Here is a 21,477-nt window from a genome sequence, read left to right as displayed (position 1 = left end):
CTCCCCGGTAACTATTTCCCAGGTTGTTGCTGTAAGTGAGAATGTGTTCTCAGTCAAGTTACCTGGTAAAATAAGGGTTAACATTTTAAAAAAGACACACGTGCAACACAAACACACACACACCCGAAGCACACGCACCCACACACACACTCATGCATAGACACACATGAAGACACACACATGGTACATTTATATTTAAATACAGAACACACAGCAGTGTTGCCAGAACACATACTGTGAGAATAGACTATACACATGTAAACGTTTGACCATCACACACACACAGTAACACAATGGTGTCTTGTCTCTGTAGTTGAATGAGAGGATGACGCTGATTAGAGAGAGTCTGGATCGTCTGCTTGGCCATATGCAGTCCCCAGTCTCTCTGCAGGGCCAGACCCCTCGCATCCAGGAGCAGCTACAGGACAACAAGCACACCCTGGCTGAGCTCTCCAAGCTGGAGTTGGGGCTGGGGAGTGTCCGGACCCAGGCTGACGAGCTCCTGGCCAACACGCTGGCAGCTGGGGACGCCTCCATCGGTACAGGTACACCCATGTTGGTTCTTTGCATTGAACGGTTGGGAGTGTAAAGGGTGTGTAACTTTCTTTTGTGTGAGTTGTTTCCATCAATAGGGAGCTTTTCTTGTTTAGCAGCAGACATCTGGAGAGGGGGAATACATAGCAGGTGTTTTTCTTGCTTGCCTGTGTGTCATGAATTTATCTTGAAACACCTTTGACAGAGATGCTGCATAGGTTACCTACAATGGGTTCCATTTTTTTTGGAGTGTGTAGAGAACGTAATTTGAGAGAAAAGGCAGAGATGTCACTGTGACTTGCAATGTTTGTTATATGTGGTTGACATGTGTATGCCATGTGTGCTAAACGACTAAAACACAATGTATTATATTGACTGTGTTCTGTGTTCTCCCTAGCGATCCAGGAGCAGGTGTCCAGCCTGACCCAGCTGTGGGAGGAGGCTCAGACGCAGGCTCAGGAGAGAGATGGCTGGCTGCTCAATCTGCTGGACCTGGCTCTCAAGTTCTGGAGCGATGTTAGTGACGTGGCGGCCGGCCTGAACGATGCCCAACAGGCTGTCCTGGACCTGAACGCCAGTAGGACAGACTCAGAGACCATCCGCCAGAGCCTGGAGACCATGCAGGTAACTGCGGCCGGTGGAGCTGTTGGTTTGATCTTAAGATTTCCAGTGAATGTGTTTTTTTTCATCTTCTGTCATGTGTTTGTTTCGTCCTCTGCCAGGTACTAAGACGATCCAAGACGATGTATTTCAACTAATGTACTTTATGCTGCCTGCTTCTATTTATCTCCCTTCTTACCAATTGCATTGTGGGGCCTCTCACCCCTGACGATATCGCCTTACAGACACTCAGGAAGGACATTGACAGTCTACAGGGGGAGCTGGACACGCTTGGCATTCTGGGAATGGACCTGATGTCAGCATGTGGGGATACAGACAAACCTGATGTCACCAAGAGCCTAGATGAGGTGAGGAGTGAGAGGCCGTAACATTCATTTTAACATTCATTTTCCGTCAGACAATCATTTTCCAATGTGTTTTTGAAACAACTTCGTCACTGACTCCATAGCTCTACTGCACATGGAACAACCTGAGTAAACTCTGGAGTGAGTGTCACAAAACGCTGGAGGAATCTTTACAGATGGCTCTACACTACCAGGACACCATACAGGTGCGTGTGTACGGTGTGTGTGCGTGCATGTGTAGTGCGTGCGTGCATTCGTGAATGCGTTTGTGCGTGTCTGTGTGTGGGAGCCGGTCACTAACATATCCGTATTGTCACATAGCTTTGCTTGGCTGCCGCTTCTCCTCTTAACTCCCCCCAGTGCGGTGGAAATCAGCCAACAAAGACCTCCACTAGTCTTTTATGTCCATTGCAATGGCAGAAACCAGACTCTAGCTCCCTGTAATGTTGGTGATGAGTGACTGACAGACTGTGCACTTCCCTGCCAGTGGGAAACAAATGGTGTTGATGCTATTAACTGTGAGAGACACCCGTCTATACCCGAGGTCTGGGAAGCCAGCCTCAGTGTCACCACTTATGCAAGTCCGCAGGATCGCATGTTTCATTGTTAAATATGGAAGTTATTTCACCACTTCAAAATACATAGCAACTATTCATAGTCTCCTGTGACACAAACATGTGCGTATATGAATGAATGATGTTTTTAATCAAATAAAAACAATCCGTTCCTTTTTCCACAGGGGCTTTTCGAGTGGCTCAAGTCAGCAGAGCTGAGATCCACAGAGGAGTTCTTGGTAGGAACTGACCTGGAGTCAGTCAAAGAGCAACTGTGTGATCTCAAGGTCAGTCTACTCTACGCAAACAGAACATACTGAAGAGCTTCCACTCTTTTCTAAACTCAAACCAATCGTCTATCATGGGAGCGAGAAGCAAGACATTCCATAATTGTCACTTTAAGCCTTTGAGTCTTTGACAGGTCTTTCCACGTTGCCAGCTCTGTAAAGTATATGAAACCAGGTGCCCCTTTCTCCTCAGGAGTTTAAACGGGAGCTGTACCAGAAGAAGATCGAGGTGGAGAGCCTGAACCACCGCTTCGTGTGCAGGCTGTCTCCAGGCTCTGAGCGTCCCGGATCCGTCTCTCCCCTGTGTGACTTCAGACAGCGCTGGGACAGCCTGGAGGCAGAGACTGTCAGCAGACAGGTCAGACTCCACTCAATCACTCATCAATATGTGGGATCCAATTGGCTGGGACTGGTTTCCCAGACACAGATCAACCCGAGTCCTGGATTAAGAAGCACTTTCCATGGAGAAGTTCCATTGAGGATGTTTTTTTGGTCTAGGATAATGCTTAGCCTGTGTTCAGGAAACCGAAGCCTGTTCAGTGTTTTTTTAAGGGTTATGTTATTGAAGAGGTCGGACAATGCGTTAATGTGTTTTCACTACTTGTGGTTGCAGCATCAGTTGGAGTGTGCTCTGCTGGGTCTGGGTCAGTTCCAGAACACTCTGGACGAGCTGCACACCTGGCTCTCCCACACAGCCGATCTCCTCCAGGGCAGCCGCCCAATCAGCATCGACCTGCAGGCATGCGAGATAGAGCTGGCCAAACACAAGGTTCGTGACTTAAATGAATCAACACAGTTTATTGGGATCAATGCTATTTTAATGCTTCTGACACCTATGGGTGTTTGAGGAAGGATGATACTAATTGGATATATTGGATATGCATGTACTATGTTCTCCCCACTCTAGGTGCTGCGTAATGACGTCATGTCCCACGTGCGTACGGTGGAGTCTTTGAACCAGGCGGGGCGGTGCCTGTTGGAGGTGGGGACTGGGGACAGCCCTCATGGTCTGCACCTGCGGCTGGAGCAGCTGAACGAACGCTGGGAGTTTGTCCGCTGTGAGACAGAGCGCAGACAGCTACAGCTGGAGAACAACCTCAGTCAGGTGGGGAGAGATTGGGAATGGGGGAATAGACCAAGAGGCAAGTTAAAGGTTATTTTTTCATGGTCCCTCCATCTCTCTTTCTCATTCACTATCGCAAAGAGATGGCAAACTTATTAGAAGTCTTAGGTCTAGCTACTTAGTAGGTTTTCGCCCAACATTGCGATATCGTTAGTCCACAGTACTGAATGATCATCTGCTCTGTGGTGCCCTCTAGGGGCCAGTGTCTGAATCCGACTAATAAGAAATATTGCAGTCGTAACAGATTACTAATTGATTGTTAAATATTTATAAATGTGGTTTTCAGAAATGTATTCATCTTTATTCTTTTCTACCCTAGGTCCAAGATGTTACCATGGAGATCCAGGACCTTCTTCAGTGGTTGGAGAACACAGACCTGAGACTGTCCTCCAGTAAGACAGTGTGGGGGATGCCTGACTCTGCCAGCGAGAGGCTCAACGCACATCTGGTAAGGCCAACCCAACACCTCACACCAACTGTACCCCACCGCAGTAACCTATCTAGTAACTGCCCGCTGAAACTGTCCTGTGCCTTGATGAAAAAACGATATCCAAGTTCAGAGATTCATAATAATATAGGGTGAGAACACTTTCCCCATCCAACTGCATCTCATTAAAACCCAATGTGTATTGTAATTGTATGATTTCTACAAGGTTTTGCCTCAGCTCAGAGGAACCTAATCTTTGAGTGTGCACATTTACAGTGTGGCATCGAGCAACAGTGATATCTACATACCTGGATAACCCCAACTAGTAGATCTCTTTAATTCAAACTTGTTCTTTGAATCTGTAAATTCAAGGGTGAATTGAAAGGTGCAATGGAAAATTACATATATTATTTATTTGTGTTACTGACATTGCATTTTTTAATATACTGTATCAACTGCTTGAAACACTTGTTCATTACTTCTGAGATGGCAGTGTGTCTTATATCAAAGGCGAGTTTTACTGTTAATTACATGGAGTTTGAGTCATTAACTATCTTCACAACCCTCCAGCTAGTCAGTACATGAAGTCATTACATAATTTCCTATGTTAGTACATTTTGTCCTCACTTGACCCTGGCAATTTAGCCAGTTTTTGCCTTTCCTAAAAGGCGTAGTGGGCAAATCCCACTTCCACTGTTAAAGTATGGGAACATCTTTTCAGTGAATTTGTCTTTGAAGGTGCACAGGGTCGTGTTCTTGGTGAGGTCAAAGAATTTCACCTCCCCTCTGTTACAGTCCAGTTGTACTCGGATCACTCGTGGGCTCTCGTCTACCACGATCTGGACGTATGATTTTATACCTGCTTTGTATTTCCCACAGATGTATTTGATGATCCACAACCCACTCCGAGGCTCCATTTTGACCTGAGTCTTGCGTGGAATGGACTCTTTGGCTACTCCTAAGATCCAGTTATCATTATCTCCGACGTCCACGTCCCAGTAATGGGTGCCTTTACTGTACCCTTCAGAACCCAACACTCCTACGTTAAGAAACCTTTCGGGATTGTCTGGGAGACTCTGCCTCTCGTCACAGTATGTCATAGTGGTGAGGTCATCAGAGAGGGTGAACTTAGAGGACATCGTGTTCGGATCCATGATCACAGGAGCTATAGGGATGTGTGCAGAGATGTTGTATATTAATATTGAACTATATTGGTGGGGGAGACAGTAGAGAAACACATTTTTTGGGGGGGGGGAGGGGAATGCACTCACTGTAGTCAACAAACTCAAGCATCTTCTCCCAAACTTTGAACTTGAGAGATCCTACATGTTTGGCCATGTCAATCAGTGCTCCTGATACTACCTCAGTATCTGCAGTATCTGGGAATGTGCAGTCGGCTCTATGGTAAAAAAAGGATGGCGTCAGTGAAATGGAAAAAAATATAGATATTTAGATATATTTTTTATTGATTTACCTGTTAAGTATGGCCTTGTAGTTCTATAAAAAAAATAATGAGGACAAACGTCACTTTTGTTATTAGGTAACTGTGAGAGAAATAGTTTCACAGCAATGGGATTTGAAACATTTTGACAGACCCCTTACCTTGAGGAATGTGATGTTGTCCACTTCCATTTCCTTATCGACAGCTACAACTGTCTCTGAAAGGATTGTGATCTCTCTGGCTAATGTCTCGGCTCTTTCTCGCATCACTTCAGATTTCTTCTGTTCTTCCTCTCGCAGGGTAGCTATCCTGGCCGTCTCTTCCTCTTCTAGGAACTGCTGGAGTTTCTTAAACTCCCTCCTTATCTGCTCCTCTGCACGTTGGGCCTGGCCCTACAGTAGAAAACATTCGGCTCACTTTTCAACACTGCTCAAGTGCTCACTCCAATTCGCATGTTGCTTAAATTGTATTGCGATAGCTACCTTGATGTGCTCCTCCCAGCTTTGATGGCCCATCTTGGCTGCATTCCTGTTTGCTAGTTTGTTCTTCAAAGTGGAAACCACAGCCTGAATTTCACTCTAGATTGGAAGTGATAATTGGAACACGTCTTTTTTTTTAGTTACACAACTCTGTCACACTGTAAAAAAACAAGAACGTGTTGATCTCGGCAACCAGCTGCAGTACCGGTTTTAGTTTTCTCAACATTTAGGCATATTAGCTCAACCAACAAATGTAACGAGAAATCGTAGTGCAGCTGGTTGGTTGCCTGTGTTGAATGATCTGAAGCCCTCTAACCTCCTGCTGGGCTCTCCCCTGATATATTTAAAAATATATATATATATATATTTTTAAAGGGTTTTGTACTTTATTCAGACAGATGCAGAATAAGGGATAGTGGGATAAACAGTTGGAAAGGTGGTGTTAAGGACTGAACCCCTCGGGGAACAGTATATGTACATAGAACCAGGAGGTTACCCCCTGGGCCAGTAACTGAAAGGTCGCTGGTTCGAATACCCAAGCCGTACTACTATTTCATCGCACCTATCTGGTGTATAATTTAAACGGAACAAATATATGAACACAACATGCAACAATTTCAACAATTTTACTGAGTTACAGTTCATATAAGGAAATCGGTTAATGGAAGTCAATTAATTAGGCCCTAATCTATGGATTTTCTCCAGCCTGGGAGGGCATAGGCCCATCCACTTGGGAGCCAGGCACCTACTCTGAGACGCTTTTTCAATACGGGTTCAGGACAAGACCCCATTGGGAAATCGTGTTGCCAAAGAGAGTAGATTGTGGTTTCCTCTCTGGTGATGTGCTCTCTTTGTCAACTTCCAAGATGAAAGTGCGTTTGTGCAAAGTCTTTTGTCATTGCCTTCCACAGGCAAACATGAATTTGTCATTTTACCCAACAAGCCTTTTCAAATTGAACTCAAAGTCCACTGAACTCACAAAATAACGCTGATTAAGACCTTTATTCCGTCACCGAGGGAGATACATTGGCAGGTAAATGAAAGCAAAGTAAACAGAAACTTTACAAAATGGTCTCACCTTCAAATCCGGCACAGCCTCCTCAATGGGATAACAGGTATGACCTTTATGTTTTTTTGATGTGTAGCAGACAACACAGATGGGCTGTTTATCATCGAAACAGAAGATTTTCATTTTCTCTCCATGCAGCCGGCAGGTATCAGATCTGATCTTTTCACCCCCCTTCTGTAAGGAATCACAGAGACTCTTTAAGGCGAGGCTTAAACCCTGCTCCTCAGATGAACACTCTGCCCTGCATGCAGGACACAGCGGATTCTCCATATCCTTCCAGTATTTCTGCAGACACTCCTCACAGAAGCTGTGGCTACATTTCAGGACCACAGGGTTCCTGAAGATGTCACAGCACACGGGACAAGAGAGGTGCTCCTCCAAGAGAGACAAACTGGCAGCCATTCTTTTTCACACACAGGGATCGTCTGTGCTATTCCTTCCTCGTCGATGTGAGCTGTGGCTGGATCAAAGGGCATGTTAATATGATTGAAATGGACTCCTCCCACGAGTTACCAAGAAACATAACAGAAACCAAACTCACTCTGCCTCCGTGCAGAAACTCAGTCTTGGAAAATAATGTCAACTCTTTATGATTATAGCAATATGGCAAACAATTAGCAAAGGCAAAATATTGTACAAACTATTAGACATAAACAACAAAAAAAAAACGACATTTGGTGAGAACTTTTGCCTATGTGAGCACACCTCTTTACCACTAGATGTCAGTAAGTTCCAGACATGGTGAAGACATGGAAATGATGAGGGTATTGCTTAAAACGGTGTAAACATAAAGCCATGGTCACCATTGAGACTGTTGTAGTACAGTATGTAACATTTTACCTTTAAAATCTGGTGGAGAAAAGTCACCGTGAATCCCAGTCAGAGTAAACCTGTCCCAAGGTATGCTTTCATCTTATTAGCAAGCAGCTCTAAGAGCTTCAACTAAATGTTATTGTCTGCCATCTCTCTCTCTCTCTCTCTTTCTTTAAGATGGAGCGGCAGGCAGGCAATGCGATGGACACAGGCTTAGTGATGAATTACTTATCTCACACTGTCCGATGTTCTTCCTCCCAGGCAGCCAGGAAGCTAGGAGCCTTATTAGGGCTGAGGATGGCTGTCAATCCCCCTAGGTTCTAATGAGCTTAGGCAGTTTGACATAGTGTTCTCTCTTACTATTCTCCCTGGGACTAGTCTCAGTGACAGATGCCTTCTGGGGTGCATCAAGACCACTCCACCAGTCTCACACCACTCTCAGGGTGTTACGGAGCTGACAGTACAGAGTGTCAGTGTGGTTTGCACTTCCCCGAGGGTCCTTGGGACAGGAGAGGGTGCTAGAGCCCAGTGCCTGTACCAAAATATGATCTTCCTCTTGAGCTGACAGCACAGTGTCAGTGTGCTGGGCCTAGTGTTGTAGTCAAGTCGCTAAACTGGACTTTAGTACTACAACACTGGCACTCCCCAGAGGATCCTGAGAGAGGACCGGGTGCTAATGCTCAGTGCCTGTCCCAAAATACCCTCATCCTCTTTGTTCAATGTCACAATGCCACTGTGCTGTAGAGCTCCTCCCTGCTGCACAGACTCTGGGGAGACGGAAGGTCTTGATGGCGATGGCTCCGAGAGCATATTCAATATTGTTATCAATAGAGTAGAACGGTGTCACATTTATTGCAGCCTCATATCAACCGATTTGCAAAAAGATGACAATTAGTCAATAGGCTATTTCTCTCCTGTGTTACATAGTTATAGTGGACAGTAAACTAGTGAGTAGATTACCGTTTGACTGCATACATAAAGAATAATATTTTGTACATAAAAAATATATATATATATCAGTTTGAAAGGAAAGTGGGAGACGTACTGTATATGAGTGGACATAGTGGATGCTGAGCAGGGTTCAATCCCCCATTGCAAGGGGATGTGGTCCAGAGTCCGCTGCGTCAACCACAAGGCCTATGCCAAACTCTAACATGTGTTAGAGTCTCTTTTAGTGTCTCTTTGCAACGCCCCTCTCAGGGGTTGGGTTAAATGCGGAAGACACATTACAGTTGAAGGCCTTCAGTTGTACCACTGACTAGGTATCCCACCTTTCCCTTTCCCTCTCTGTACCCCCCCCCCCCCCCCCCCCCCCTCCCACCAGGAACTGTGTAATGAGATGGACTCCAAGCTCCATGCCTACACAGACGTGAGGAACGCCATCCGCAGGATGTTGGAGAGCAGCAACGTGACCCGGGGCTCCAGCACGGAACACAGCCTCTGTATCCTGGAGCAGAAGTGGACTACCGTCTACGGGAAAGTACAGGACCGCAAGGTGAGAGTGAGACTTATCTTGCTCTCGGATCTACGTGCTTTAGCCAACTCCTCTGGCCATTGTTAACATCACATACAGGCATCACATGCAGGCAGCAATGTTTTGGCTACAGAAAACGAAAAGGAGCCTTTCTTACTGGATAAGTTCAGGTAGTCCCTCCCTTTTTCAGTCAGTTTACTTCCAACCCAGATCTGGGACCAGGCTAAGTGACACCGACTAGGGGCCTAAGAACAGGATGATTAACTACAGTATGTTTGTGAATGACCTGAGTAAAAGTGTGGTATCTGTTCTGTTCGTAGGCTAAGCTAACCGAAGGGTTGAGCCTGGCGAAGGAGTTCCACTGTAATGTCCAGGAGCTGCTGACCAGGATGGCCAAGTGTGAGGAGGCCATAGGAGTCCTTCCTGTCCCCAGCTTTGTCCTGGACACAGTCTGTGGCCAGCTTCAAGACCATCGGGTGGGTTTGTGTGTGTGTGTGTCTGTGCCTGCACGTGAGTTTGTATTTGTGCATATTAGCATGCATATGCACATGCATTTGTGTGTCTATGTGTGTGAGAGTACAGTGTATGTTTGTGCATATGGGTGTGCATGTGCGAATTATGTCTGCATGTATATGATAAATCATAGTGTACCCCCACCCCCCCCCCACCACCCCCTCAGACTCTGGTGAGTGAGGTGAACTGCTACGGTGAGAAGAAGACAGTGGTGGAGAGTGCAGGCTCCAGGCTGACCGAGTTGAGCAGGAAGGAGGACTGTGACGTGGTTCACAACCTGATCATGACCGTACACGACCGCTACAGGAAACTTCACCAGCGAGCCACAGAGAGGGGCCGAACACTAGAGGACGTCAAGAAGAATGCAAAACAGGTAGCGATACAGAACCATCAGATATTCTCTGAAATGTCGTTTTTTTTGTCATTATTAACTATTCTGTATTTTCCACCCCACATAGTCATTTTTTCCAACATCCTCTATCTAGTAACTCATAATAACCCTCCAAACAGCTAATGCCTCAGTTTCAATAGTCCAATTTAGAAGGGCTCTCATGATAACAAGCGGGTGTAAACCGCTAATATTTCAGTTCAGTGAATCTTGGCGCCTCCTAGTGGACTGGATGACTGAGGTGGAGCAGACGCTGGACACACATAAAGAGATTGCTGTGGACCACGAGGAAATTAAACTGCAGCTCACCGAACAGAAGGTAGGCCTAAAGAAATTATAGAAATAATTATAGCTCTTGTGAATATTTTTCTAGCTTGGAATGTATAATTTAAATCCATAGTTTTTACTTTTAAAATTACATATTTCACTGAACTATCCCTTTCATTCCTGTATTTTTCTGTATGTGTGCTCCTAGGACTTCCAGAAGCTTCTGCGCTCGAAGCGACCCATGTACGAGGCCACTCTAAAGAGTGGGCGGGGCCTTCATGAGAGGTCTCAGAGCGCCCAGGACAGACAGCACCTGGAGAACCTGCTCTCTGAGCTCCGGGACTCATGGGATACCATCAGTGGCAAATCCATGGAAAGGTGAGGGACACAATGCACTGATGAGGGAAATAGCATTTCCACACACCTAAAATGATTTCAAACACTGGTCCCAATTCGCTCTTCCCCTAGGCCTTTGATATCTGTAGACCTGAAGTGATAGGATACGTTCAATCCAAATAGTTGTGGACTATCCACAATTTTGCTTCCACATCATAGATTCGCAAACATTGAAGGGATCTGCAAACATCAAAGCCAAGGGTAGGGATAGAGAGTGGATTGTGATCGGAATCAGTTTGGGCAACATGGCAACTTTGACAGAGTATATAATCCAATGACATTTTCCTCAGGCAACACAAACTGGAGGAAGCACTGCTGTTTTCAGGCAGATTCACAGACGCCCTTCAAGCCTTGAATGACTGGTTATACAGAGCAGAGCCACAGCTGGCTGAAGACGTACCTGTCGGTGGGGAAAAAGACATGGTCAACAATCTGATCGACAAGCACAAGGTCATTTTTTAGACATTCTGTGTATGTGATCCGATACGATATTGAGGCTTTCCTATGGACACCATAAAAATGCCTTTCTTTGAGGCTTCACCTGTAAACTGTGTGACAGCAGACAGCGGACAGCTGACACTCTCTTGGACTCTCTTGTTTCTCAGGTGTTCCAGAAGGAGTTGGGGAAGCGAGCCGGGTGCATTAGGACCCTGAAGCGCTCGGTGAGGGACCTGACCAGGAGCAGCACTGCTGATGCCCATTGGTTGCAGGAACAGATGGACGAATTGGAGGCACGCTGGGAGGACGTGTGTAAACTGTCCGTATCCAAGCAGGCCAGGCTGGAGGCAGCCCTTCAACAGGTAACTCACCATACTGTCTTATTCACATTTTATGATAACACTGACTTATCTTGTTATGTAATTGTCTCGTGTGGACAGGGTATATCAAAGTTCACATCTCGCATGAGCCCCCAAAAATCGTCCGAGACAATTTCCCACCTCTTGGACAATAAAGCCTATCCTTCCTAAACACTTTACTTAAAGCTTTGCAGGTATAATGATTTATGACTTGTTATAAACGTGCTTGAGGCTTTATGTCTTTCTCTGAAGGATGGTTTGTCTCAATTGTCCTTTCATATGTGTGTCTCTGTCAGGCTGAGAAGTTTGACAGGTTGGTCCACTCCTTCCTGGAGCATCTGGCGGAGGCAGAGAGGGTGCTGAGGTACGGGGTCATCCCTGAGGAGGAGGAAGCTCTGCTGGCCTTCCGCAAACAGCATGAGGTAGGTAGACATGTAGGCCTAATATGACTGTAGCCTCCATTATTAAGGTGTATAAATAGCATAATAACAATTAACATCAGGGCTTGTAGCGATTGCAAGATACAAGTTATAAAAGCCTGATACTTTATCTAGCTTTTTATATTAATAATTATAGTAATAATAAAAATAATAATAGGTCATGGAAATTTCAAAGCATTTTTCAAGAACCCAAAGTTGCTTTAAAATTGTAGACATGAAAAACTAGAAACTGAAATCAAAACAAAACAATGCCAAACTAAAGAAAGGGACAAAAACATGGAATAAAGAGTAGGGTCTGGGCTCAAGGAAGGGAAAAGGTGTGATGTGTCGGTGCATGACTGAGCGAGCAGGTGTTGTGTGTGTGTGTGTGTGTGTGTGTGTGTGAGTATGTGGAAAATAGCGGGTGCTTGAGAAGAGTGTGTGAGGATAGTGGGGTTAAGGGTAAGCCATGCTGAAGCGGTAGGGCTAGACTGAAAGATGGTGATGGACTCAGATGGCTGGAGGAAGGTGGTTTCAGTTTTGTGTTTACCTTTACAGTTTTACTGACTTTCAAGATACCAAGCATTTTGTATTTACTCATAGTATATTTTGATGGCATTACCCAGTAGACAGGGGGTGTAATGAGCTCTGTGTTTATGCCCTGTGTCTAGGAGTCAATCACTTCCCTGCGCTCCCAGGAGATGGAGCTAGAGAGCATCCGGTGTCTGAATGAGGAAATCCTGTCCTCCTGTCACCCAGACTCCATCATCACACTCAAGTCCTGGATCAGTGTCACCAAGACCCGCTACGAAGAGGTGCGTCCACTCTTACCTACTTGGGACTTTACGTAGGACAAAAATATAATAACTATGACTTGAACGTTGTAGCCTTATTTCTCGTAGGTATTTAAATTAGCCTTTGCGGAGTTCCCCTAAAAACTGAAGTGGGAACTCTGCTCAGGCATCTTTCTACGCCTGCTACACTAGGTTATATTTACATTTACCCCCCCCCCCCCCCCCCCCCCAAAAAAAACAGTGAATGTTTGATCCATTTTGAAGAAAATGTATGTTTTTGTTGCTGCTTTAGCAGCCTGTCAGTCAATCTGCAGTCAGTCTGCAGTTAGTCATTTTCTGTTAGGTGGTCTCGCTGATTCCCTGTAGACAACACAGAATCCAGGTGAGACTTTTTGCTGGTGTTCCCCCCCTCTCTCTCTCTCTCTCTCTCTCTCTCTCTCTCTCTCTCTCTCTCTCTCTCTCTCTCTCTCTCTCTCTCTCTCTCTCTCTCTGATTCAGGTGCAGACTTGGGCCCAGCAGCAGGGCCAGAGGATCCAGGCCAGCCTGTCTGCTCTGGAGGCTGAGCGGGAGAAGCTACAGCGCCTACTGGACTGGATCTCATCCGCCGAGGAGGCCCTCAACCTCAGAGACCAGGAGCCACCGGCTGAGAGCATAGAACACAACCAGGAACTCATCGCCCAACACATGGTATTGTGCATAAACACACAGTCTCAAACCATATTAACACACAGTCTCAAACCATGCAGAGCACAGAACTAACAAACACAGCTAAACAGTTCCAATTCACACAGTATACAATTACCAAATAAATTTACATTTGACATTTTTGTCATTTAGCAGACACTCTTATCCAGGGCGACATACAGTTAGTTTGTGCATTCATCTTAAGAGCTAGGTGGGACAACCACATATATTTCCCACAATAAAGTAGCTATCAGCGAAGTCAGAGCTATTAAGGGGGGAAAAAGTCAAGTGCGAGTATTAGTTCACAAAATACTACTTAATTTTTTTTACAGACTCAATTTTTGTTGTTGTTAAGACTGTTAATAACTCACCATTCATACCTCCAGGTATTCATGGAGGAGCTGAACCGAAAACTACCAGAGGTTGAACATGCCACAAAATCCTGCAAAGAGAAGCTGATCCCCAAACAGCAGGCTTCACCGTGCCGCAAGGCACTGACAAGTAAGTGAAAGGTTAGGGTTAGCAACCACTTGGCTTCGGGACTTTGTATTTTATTGAATAACTGTTTTACTCACAGCTCTAATCTGAGCCATATTAAAATGTTGACGTGCATGTTTTTTTGAGGGATAATGTGAAATATGGACTAATTTTACATTAAAGGCCCAATGCAGTCAAACACGTAATTGTCCTGTGTTTTATATATATTTCCACGCTATGAAGTTGGAATAATACTGTGAAATTGTGAAAATTATGATAATGCCCTTCTCGTGTAAGAGTTTTGGCCTGCCTATTGACATCACCAGGCAGTAAATTACTGAAAAGACTAAAGAGAGTTCCAAACCTCTCGGTCAATAACTGCTTGTTTTCAGTCCCCCTCCCCCCAATCAGACCACTCCTAGACAGTCCTTGATAAATTCTTGCTTGAGAAATTGTTCTTTGCTATTTTTGTATATTTTTTTTACCCAGAAATTATTTTATATTGAGATAAAAAAAATATGTATATATGTATGTTAATGTAAAATGTCCCTTGAAGTTTGTATCTACTAAGCTAATTGAGGTATTCATCTTCTGTGTTTGCTCCAGAGAGGAGGACCACTCTGAAACTCCAGCCTACAGTAATCCCTCTCCCCCTGGAGAACCTGGACCCTCAGACCCCTCAGCTGTGTCAGCTGGTCAGCCACTGGCAGAAACTCTGGCTCCTGGCTCTGGCCAGACAGGGCCGCCTGGAGCAGCACGAGCAGGGACTCCAAGAGGTGACTGGCACAACATACTGCCACCGATGTGTTAGCTCTAGTTCGTTAGTTTCCCTTTCAATAGCTTCAAAACCGGACATAAATTACTCGTTGTACAGTGTTAATGTCATTTGTCGCTAATATTATTGATTCTCAACAAACAGATGGAGGAATTTGCGAATTTCGACTTCAACGTCTGGCGAAAGCGCTACATGCAGTGGATCAGCCACCTCAAGTCTCGGATCCTAGATGTGTTCCGAAACATCGACAGGGACCAGGACGGACGAATCAGCAAGAAGGAGTTAATCGACAACGTCCTGGCATCCAGTAAGCCCTGCCCCCATCCCCACTCCCAGCCTCTCAGCATCTGTCCCTCAAGCCCTACGTTCATTTACTCAACGCCCATTCATTATTGATTTGATTCATGTATAAAACAAGAGAACAATGGCCTTACTAAATCAGCATAAAACTTTGATCAGTCTGTTATTAAAATGTTATTGAAATTTGAACTTCTATCACTGATTGAAAGTCGAAAACTTAAACAAATCCACATGAACAAATCCACATATTACCTTTTTAGAATTCCCCACCAACTCCCTGGAGATGAATGCAGTGGCCAATATCTTTGACATGAATGGGGACGGCTTCATTGACTACTATGAGTTTGTGAGTGCCCTCCATCCCAGCCGGGATCCCTACAGGAGGACGCTAGATGCAGATCAGATCAACGAGGAGGTGAAATGTCTCTCAGAGTTGTTTTCATGCCCATGATCTTCAATGGTGTAACAGAATACAGTTCAACGTAACACACCTAACCACAGTTGGGTTTGATGAAAGTTGTCTGACTGACTGACTCCCGTATCTCCCTCAGGTGGGTCGACAGGTGTCTCAGTGCAACTGCCCCAAGAGGTTCCAGGTGGAGCAGATCAGTGCCAACCGCTACAGGGTGAGGGACCTTTAACCTTTGACCTTTTGATTGTATGTAGGTCATTGGAACAAGGAACATGTGTTTAACTGAACCCAGTGAAAATGTTGGTTATAGGGTTGTTAATGCCTTGATTAATGCCAGACTATTAAAACCAGTTATGTTTTTTGTTGGTCTCTGCTGTAGTTTGGGGATTCCCAACAGTTGCGGATGGTGCGTATCCTGCGCAGTACCCTGATGGTACGGGTGGGAGGAGGCTGGACAGCACTTGATGAATTCCTGGTCAAGAACGACCCTTGTAGAGGTTAGTGGAGACTTAAAGTGCAGTAGGACCGTATAATTCTCAAAAATAAGGTTTTAACTTATCTTGGATGTTGGCATTTCATCCAAACCGTTTTGAAGTTTGTTAGCTGGTTATTTAGCAACGTCCAGAAAGCATGGGGACAGAGGCCGTGGGGACCTAAGAAGAACTCTGTAAGAGCTCTTTCCCCATGCTTTTAATACAATCAATTTCCACTAGCATTGCATCCACTACATCCTCCAAAAATGAAGCCAGATTCATAATGACCATTGACATCTGTTACTTATGTCACAGTGAAAGGTCGGACGAACCTAAAGATAAAGGAGAAGTACTTGTTCGACAACTCTCGGAGAGGAGGCTCATCTAAAACCCTGACGGTCAGCAGGTCCAACTCCAGCCTGAGTCTCTACAGCAGTGCCTCGGCTCCTAGCAGCCCCCTAACACGCAAGGTAAGATCTCCTCCATCGTAGTGTACTACCAGACCCAGAAACAGTCACATCACTAACTGTGTATAAGCCTACAAACCAACAAGGTAAGCTTGCCGCTGTAACTTTGTACTAGCCCTAAACCAACACACTCTGTTGGGGCATCAGGTAGCCTAGTGGTTAGAGCGTTGGGCCAGTAACTGAAAGGTTGCTAGCTTGAATCCCTGAGCTGACGAGGTAAGAATCTGTCGTTCTGCCCCTGAACAAGGCAGTTAACCCACTGTTCCTATGCCATCATTGTAAATAAGAATTTGTTCTTAACTGACTTGCCTAGTTAAATAAAGGTCAAATAAATAGATAAAAACAACACACTCTCCTTTGTAGTAGTATGGTAGTCCTCAAAGCAATAAGGTAAGCTCACCTATTCATGTCATTGAGATGGCTAGTATCATGGTTAACTCATCTCTAAGCCCATGTTCCAGGCCTTACTGCGGAGGAGTCTCTCAGGTGACCGCTGCATCCGGCCCAGGAGCTCCATAGCTGCTCTGGGGTCAGATCTACAGTTCTCCACTGCGGGGGATGACGATTCTCTTTCACCATCAGGTGTGTACAGTAAATAAACCCTCTGTGAATGGAAATGGACTTGCAATTATAGTGAAGTTCAAATGAGTTCAACATGATAGCTCCTCAACTGACATGATGGGGATTCAAATCTGGATCCCTACAAATCAGCTGGGCTAGACAGCTAGACAATCTGGACCCTCTCTTTCTAAAATGATCTGCCAAAATTGTTGCAACCCCTATTACTACCCTATTCAACCTCTCTTTTATACCTTCTGAGATCCCCAAAGATTGGAAAGCTGCCGCGGTTATCCAGCTCTTCAAAGGGGGAGACACTCTAAACTGTTATAGACCTATATCCATCCTGCCCTGCCTTTCTAAAATCTTCGAAAGCCATACCTTCTCCACCGTACCTTCTCCACTATGCAATCTGGTCTCCGAGCTGGTCATGGGTGCATCTTAGCCACGCTCAAGGTTCTAAACAATATCATAACCGCCATCGATAAAAGTCAGTACTGTGCAGCCGTCTTCATCGACCTGGCCAAGGCTTTCGATTCTGCCAATCACCGCATTCTTATCGGCAGACTCAATAGCCTTGGCTTCTCAAAGTACTGCCTCGCCTGTTTCACCAACTACTTCTCAGATAGAGTTCAGTATGTCAAATTGGAGGGCCTGTTGTCCGGACCTCTGGCAGTCTCTATGGGGGTGCCACAGGGTTCAATTCTTGAGCCGACTCTTTTCTCTGAATATATATCAATGATGTTGTTCTTGCTGCTGGTGATTCTCTGAATACTTCTGGCCCTTCTTTGGACACTGTGTTAAAACCCCTCCAGATGAGCATCATGCCATACAACTCTCCTTCCGTGGCCTCCAACTGCTTTTAAATGACAGTAAAACTAAGTGCATGGTCATCAACCAATTGCTGTCCGCACCCTTCCTCCCGACTAGCATCACAACTCTGGACGGTTCTGACCTAGAATATGTGGACATCTACAAATACCTAGGTGTCTGGTGACTGTAAACTTTCCTTCCAGACTCACATTAAGCATCTCCAATCCAAAATTAAATCTCAAATCGGCTTCCCATTTCGCAACAAAGCCTCCTTCACTCATGCCGCCAAACATACCCTCATAAAACTGACTATCCTACCTATCCTTGACTTCGGCGATGTCATTTACAAAATAGCCCCCAACACTCTACTCAGCAAACTGGATGTAGTCTATCACAGTGCCATCCGTTTTATCACCAAAGCCCCATATACTAACCACCACTGCGACCTGTATGCTCTCGTTGGCTGGCCCTCACTACATATCCGTCACCAAACCCACTGGCTCTAGGTCATCTTTAAGTCTTTGCTAGGTAAAGCCCCACCTTATCTTAGCTCACTGGTCACTGGTCACCATAGCAACACCCACCCGCATGCGCTCCAGCAGGTATATTGCACTGGTCATCCCCAAAGCCAACACTTCCTTTGGCCGCCTTTCCTTCCGGTTCTCTACTGCCAATGACTGGAACAAATTGCAAAAATCTCTGACGGTGGAGTCTTTTATCTCCCTCTCTAACTTTAAGCATCAGTTGTCAGAGCAGCATACCGATCACTGTACCTGTACACAGCCAATCTGTAAATAGCACACCCGACTACCTCATCCCCGTATTATTACTTACCCTCTTGCTCTTTTGCACCCCAGTATCTCTACTTGCACATCATCATCTGCACATCTATCACTCCAGTATTAATGATAAATTGTAATTATTTTCACCTCTAGGGCCTATTTATTGCCTAGCTCCCTACTCTTCTACATTTGCACACAGTGTACATAGATTTTTCTATTTTTATTTTCTTATGAGTTATTGATTTTACGTTTGTTTATGTGTAACTCTGTGTTGTTGTTGATGTCACACTGCTTTGCTTTATCTTGGCCAGGTCGCAGTTGTAAATGAGAACTTGTTCTCAACTGACCTACCTGGTTAAATAAAGGTGAAAGAAAGAAATACAAATTATGACTTTTGTATTTTTCAGAGGAAGCTGAAAGACTGCCCACATGATGAGGAAGGTATGTCCACAACGCGCATCATGTGAACGCTACAGTGAAGAGCTCCACTACCGCCTTGGGGTCCAGAGAGAGAGCGAGAGACCAACAAGACAAGGCCTCAGTCACAAACTCCACAACCTTCAGAAAGTGATACAAAAGGGCCAGATACACTATTGGACATTGTGTTTGCAGGCTCTCTGGAGAGCCTTCGATTGGTCAGCTAGGGATCTGGACATGACCTCTGACCTAAACCTGGACATAACCCACTACTCTCCTCTCCGAGTCGTTATATTGATATAGTCATCATTTCGATCATCTGAACAACTTCGATACTGGCTTTCCGAATATGACAGTATCCGAGGATAAAGATATTGGAACAGTCTGCATGGATACGAATCGCATGACGGCTATCGACAAAGCTTACAATCTACAACATTTGTTTTACCCCTGTGCCCTTATAACGATGTCAGGGCAAGCTGTGATCAAGCAATGGTGTGGCCTGAAGCTAAGTCTCAAAACTCTGCAAGAACAAACGCGTGTATTAGCAGCAACTGGATCATCGTTTTCTAAGCTACATGAAGTCAGGGTTTCATCAGCGACCGTCATAATTAGTTCCCTTATGTTACTGTGTGTACTGCATTTCTCCTTTGAAGTAAGTGGGTCTGTAAAATGCGCTCAAATGCAAGTACGTGAAGGTGTGCTAGTAGACGCTGTATTTAGTAACAAGACACAGGCCGTCCAAAGGATGATGCCAAAGCCTACAGAGCCAATGGCTCCATCATCTTTCACCATTGTAATTATTTCCCCATGACATAATAGGAAACACTAGCCTGGTCCCAGATCTGCTTGTACTGTTTCGCCAACAGCGTCCATAGGAGTTTGCAAGCCAGCACAAACAGATCTGGGACCAGGCTAAGGAAACACTGCTGGCGGGGCCACATTGCTGTTTCATGTTACAACTTCAACCTGAACAGACGCTACACTGTCAGTGTAAAGGTTTCTTTTTAACGTCCTGTAAGTATTGTTTTAAATGCTACATTTTAAGGTCAAAACGTGTATGAAGATGGGCATGGGTCATTGTTTTGTTGAGATTATTTTCTCAGGTTTGGTTTTGCCTTTTGATGTTTAAGGGTTGAATGTTTACGTGGAACATTACTGTGAGATTGTAGATGTACTTTTTATGTCACCGCTGAGAAGCCACTGGAGGTTTTATATGGCGGGACATTTGAAGGGCAAGTTGTGTTCTTCACACATTACCTTCTCCCCATGGAATGCACTTTTTCTTTGGTTTGGTTCTGTATGTGTGTGTCACTTTTTGTGATTTAATTCACTTAGTTTCAGTGTTTAGGACTAGAGAAATAGACGGGAGTTTATTTGATTTCTGATGAACAACTGTAGGGTTTTACAGGGTGTGGCCCTCCCAAAATACAAAGGTGTAGTTCTCAATGAGATCTTGGCTTTCTTTCCTCCATTCGGTCTTAATTCTGACTATTTTAGGCAAAGCAACACATTAATTTATGTCTCTTTCCTCCTTTTGAGCCTAGGCATAAAAGCAAAATGTCCCACCTATAGCAAACGTTCCCCACGTGTGTCTCAAACAATTACACCTCTGCATACAACAACTGTCAGACAGAGGATTGATGCCGCTCACCATGACTGTGCCGGTGCTACCCAAAGAAAACTGTATATCATGTGACCCGCTTGTGAAAGTCTACACCCTCAACTCTACCTCAGACAGATGAGGTGTGAGGCTGACGATGTCCTAAAATGGACAACGTACAAATATTTTGTCTATAGGTGGCATCTGGACTTGTCCCTGCTTAATCTTGTACTGCGCTTGCCTTCTCTATGGTTTACTGTATATCTGGTAAATTGTACCACTGTAAGCAAGTGTGTGTGTGTTACCACTGTTAGCAAGTGTGTGTGTGGGCATGTGTTAAGTATGGGTTTTCGTTTTTTTATTGAGACTGGTCCAAGAAAGGTACAATCTTACATGACAAAAGCAGTGGATTGTGTACTTTACATGTGTGTACACAATAAGGTTTGGGCTTATGCAGTTATGATTAAGAAAAACAAAAAACAAAATGTCGAACTCCTTTGTTTCCGATTCATTCCATTGTCATTTTACGCTTCAATGTGAGAATGTTGGGCAATACAGAATCTCAATGTACTGTAAAACACAATATCCAGATTCCTCTACTGCTATGCACCCCTATCTTTCTGTACTGTACATGTCAATTTCTATACCCAGCGCTTGTTCTGGTATCTAATTTAGGAACACTGTAGAAGAATGAAACTAATAATGTTTTAAGTCCATTGTAAAATAAACCATTTGTAATGAAATTAAGATAATGTTTCATATTTTATTGCACACTTACTTTTTAGCGTTGATTTCCTATAATTTATTTCTGACCATGAGACATCATCACTGCTACATTTAAACACATGGGGTTCAAAACCTCCTTTTTAATTCAAATGTGCCCATGTTCTCATATTTAAATGTTACAGAGAAGTGACATGGAGGCTCATAAGTGTATGCATAGTGTACTCTATGTTAGTACTCTGTGAAATAATTT

General features: G+C 44.7%; 2 protein-coding genes across 6 annotated transcripts in view; one reads left to right on the top strand and one right to left on the bottom strand.

Annotated features, from left to right (window-relative positions):
• Positions 1 to 21,248, top strand: part of macf1b (microtubule actin crosslinking factor 1b) — a 42,236-nt gene extending 20,988 nt beyond the window's left edge. For 4 of the 5 annotated variants that reach the window (XM_036973881.1, XM_036973879.1, XM_036973877.1 and 1 more), the window contains 28 exons: positions 314 to 545; positions 932 to 1,158; positions 1,380 to 1,502; positions 1,604 to 1,705; positions 2,239 to 2,340; positions 2,534 to 2,698; positions 2,954 to 3,109; positions 3,248 to 3,445; positions 3,783 to 3,911; positions 9,017 to 9,187; positions 9,487 to 9,642; positions 9,846 to 10,052; positions 10,267 to 10,386; positions 10,543 to 10,712; positions 11,021 to 11,180; positions 11,336 to 11,530; positions 11,824 to 11,949; positions 12,618 to 12,761; positions 13,239 to 13,427; positions 13,811 to 13,925; positions 14,508 to 14,677; positions 14,821 to 14,983; positions 15,237 to 15,391; positions 15,528 to 15,602; positions 15,768 to 15,885; positions 16,177 to 16,331; positions 16,790 to 16,910; positions 18,889 to 21,248. In XM_036973881.1, coding sequence (XP_036829776.1) covers positions 314 to 545; positions 932 to 1,158; positions 1,380 to 1,502; positions 1,604 to 1,705; positions 2,239 to 2,340; positions 2,534 to 2,698; positions 2,954 to 3,109; positions 3,248 to 3,445; positions 3,783 to 3,911; positions 9,017 to 9,187; positions 9,487 to 9,642; positions 9,846 to 10,052; positions 10,267 to 10,386; positions 10,543 to 10,712; positions 11,021 to 11,180; positions 11,336 to 11,530; positions 11,824 to 11,949; positions 12,618 to 12,761; positions 13,239 to 13,427; positions 13,811 to 13,925; positions 14,508 to 14,677; positions 14,821 to 14,983; positions 15,237 to 15,391; positions 15,528 to 15,602; positions 15,768 to 15,885; positions 16,177 to 16,331; positions 16,790 to 16,910; positions 18,889 to 18,914 — 4,170 coding nt within the window. In that variant the 3' untranslated portion in view covers positions 18,915 to 21,248. The remainder of the gene's footprint in view (positions 1 to 313; positions 546 to 931; positions 1,159 to 1,379; positions 1,503 to 1,603; positions 1,706 to 2,238; positions 2,341 to 2,533; positions 2,699 to 2,953; positions 3,110 to 3,247; positions 3,446 to 3,782; positions 3,912 to 9,016; positions 9,188 to 9,486; positions 9,643 to 9,845; positions 10,053 to 10,266; positions 10,387 to 10,542; positions 10,713 to 11,020; positions 11,181 to 11,335; positions 11,531 to 11,823; positions 11,950 to 12,617; positions 12,762 to 13,238; positions 13,428 to 13,810; positions 13,926 to 14,507; positions 14,678 to 14,820; positions 14,984 to 15,236; positions 15,392 to 15,527; positions 15,603 to 15,767; positions 15,886 to 16,176; positions 16,332 to 16,789; positions 16,911 to 18,888) is intronic. The other variant, XM_036973880.1, reaches the window with a different exon arrangement.
• LOC110518684 (nuclear factor 7, brain) lies at positions 4,289 to 7,345 on the bottom strand. The gene is made up of 6 exons (XM_021596135.2): positions 6,889 to 7,345; positions 5,814 to 5,909; positions 5,493 to 5,723; positions 5,365 to 5,387; positions 5,162 to 5,289; positions 4,289 to 5,055 (listed from the first exon to the last, which is right to left on the bottom strand). Exons 1-6 carry the CDS (start codon positions 7,279 to 7,281, stop codon positions 4,532 to 4,534), a joined length of 1,395 nt encoding a protein of 464 aa, XP_021451810.2. The 5' UTR covers positions 7,282 to 7,345; the 3' UTR covers positions 4,289 to 4,531.
• Positions 21,249 to 21,477: the final 229 nt, after the last annotated feature.

Source organism: Oncorhynchus mykiss, chromosome 3, assembly GCF_013265735.2.
Source record: "Oncorhynchus mykiss isolate Arlee chromosome 3, USDA_OmykA_1.1, whole genome shotgun sequence".
NCBI lineage: Eukaryota > Metazoa > Chordata > Actinopteri > Salmoniformes > Salmonidae > Oncorhynchus > Oncorhynchus mykiss.
The sequence above is the reverse complement of the archived record's forward strand: the minus strand, read 5'-3'. Positions and strand labels throughout refer to the sequence as shown.

Excerpts from the sequence above, each read along its gene's own strand:
- LOC110518684 (XM_021596135.2), bottom strand. The coding sequence starts at position 7,281 with ATGGCTGCCAGTTTGTCTCTCTTGGAGGAGCACCTCTCTTGTCCCGTG. Across the intron at positions 5,910-6,888 it reads AGGCTGTGCCGGATTTGAAG|AGTGAAATTCAGGCTGTGGT; the intron begins GTGAGACCATTT and ends CTTCCAATCTAG. Across the intron at positions 5,724-5,813 it reads GCTGGGAGGAGCACATCAAG|GGCCAGGCCCAACGTGCAGA; the intron begins GTAGCTATCGCA and ends TTTCTACTGTAG.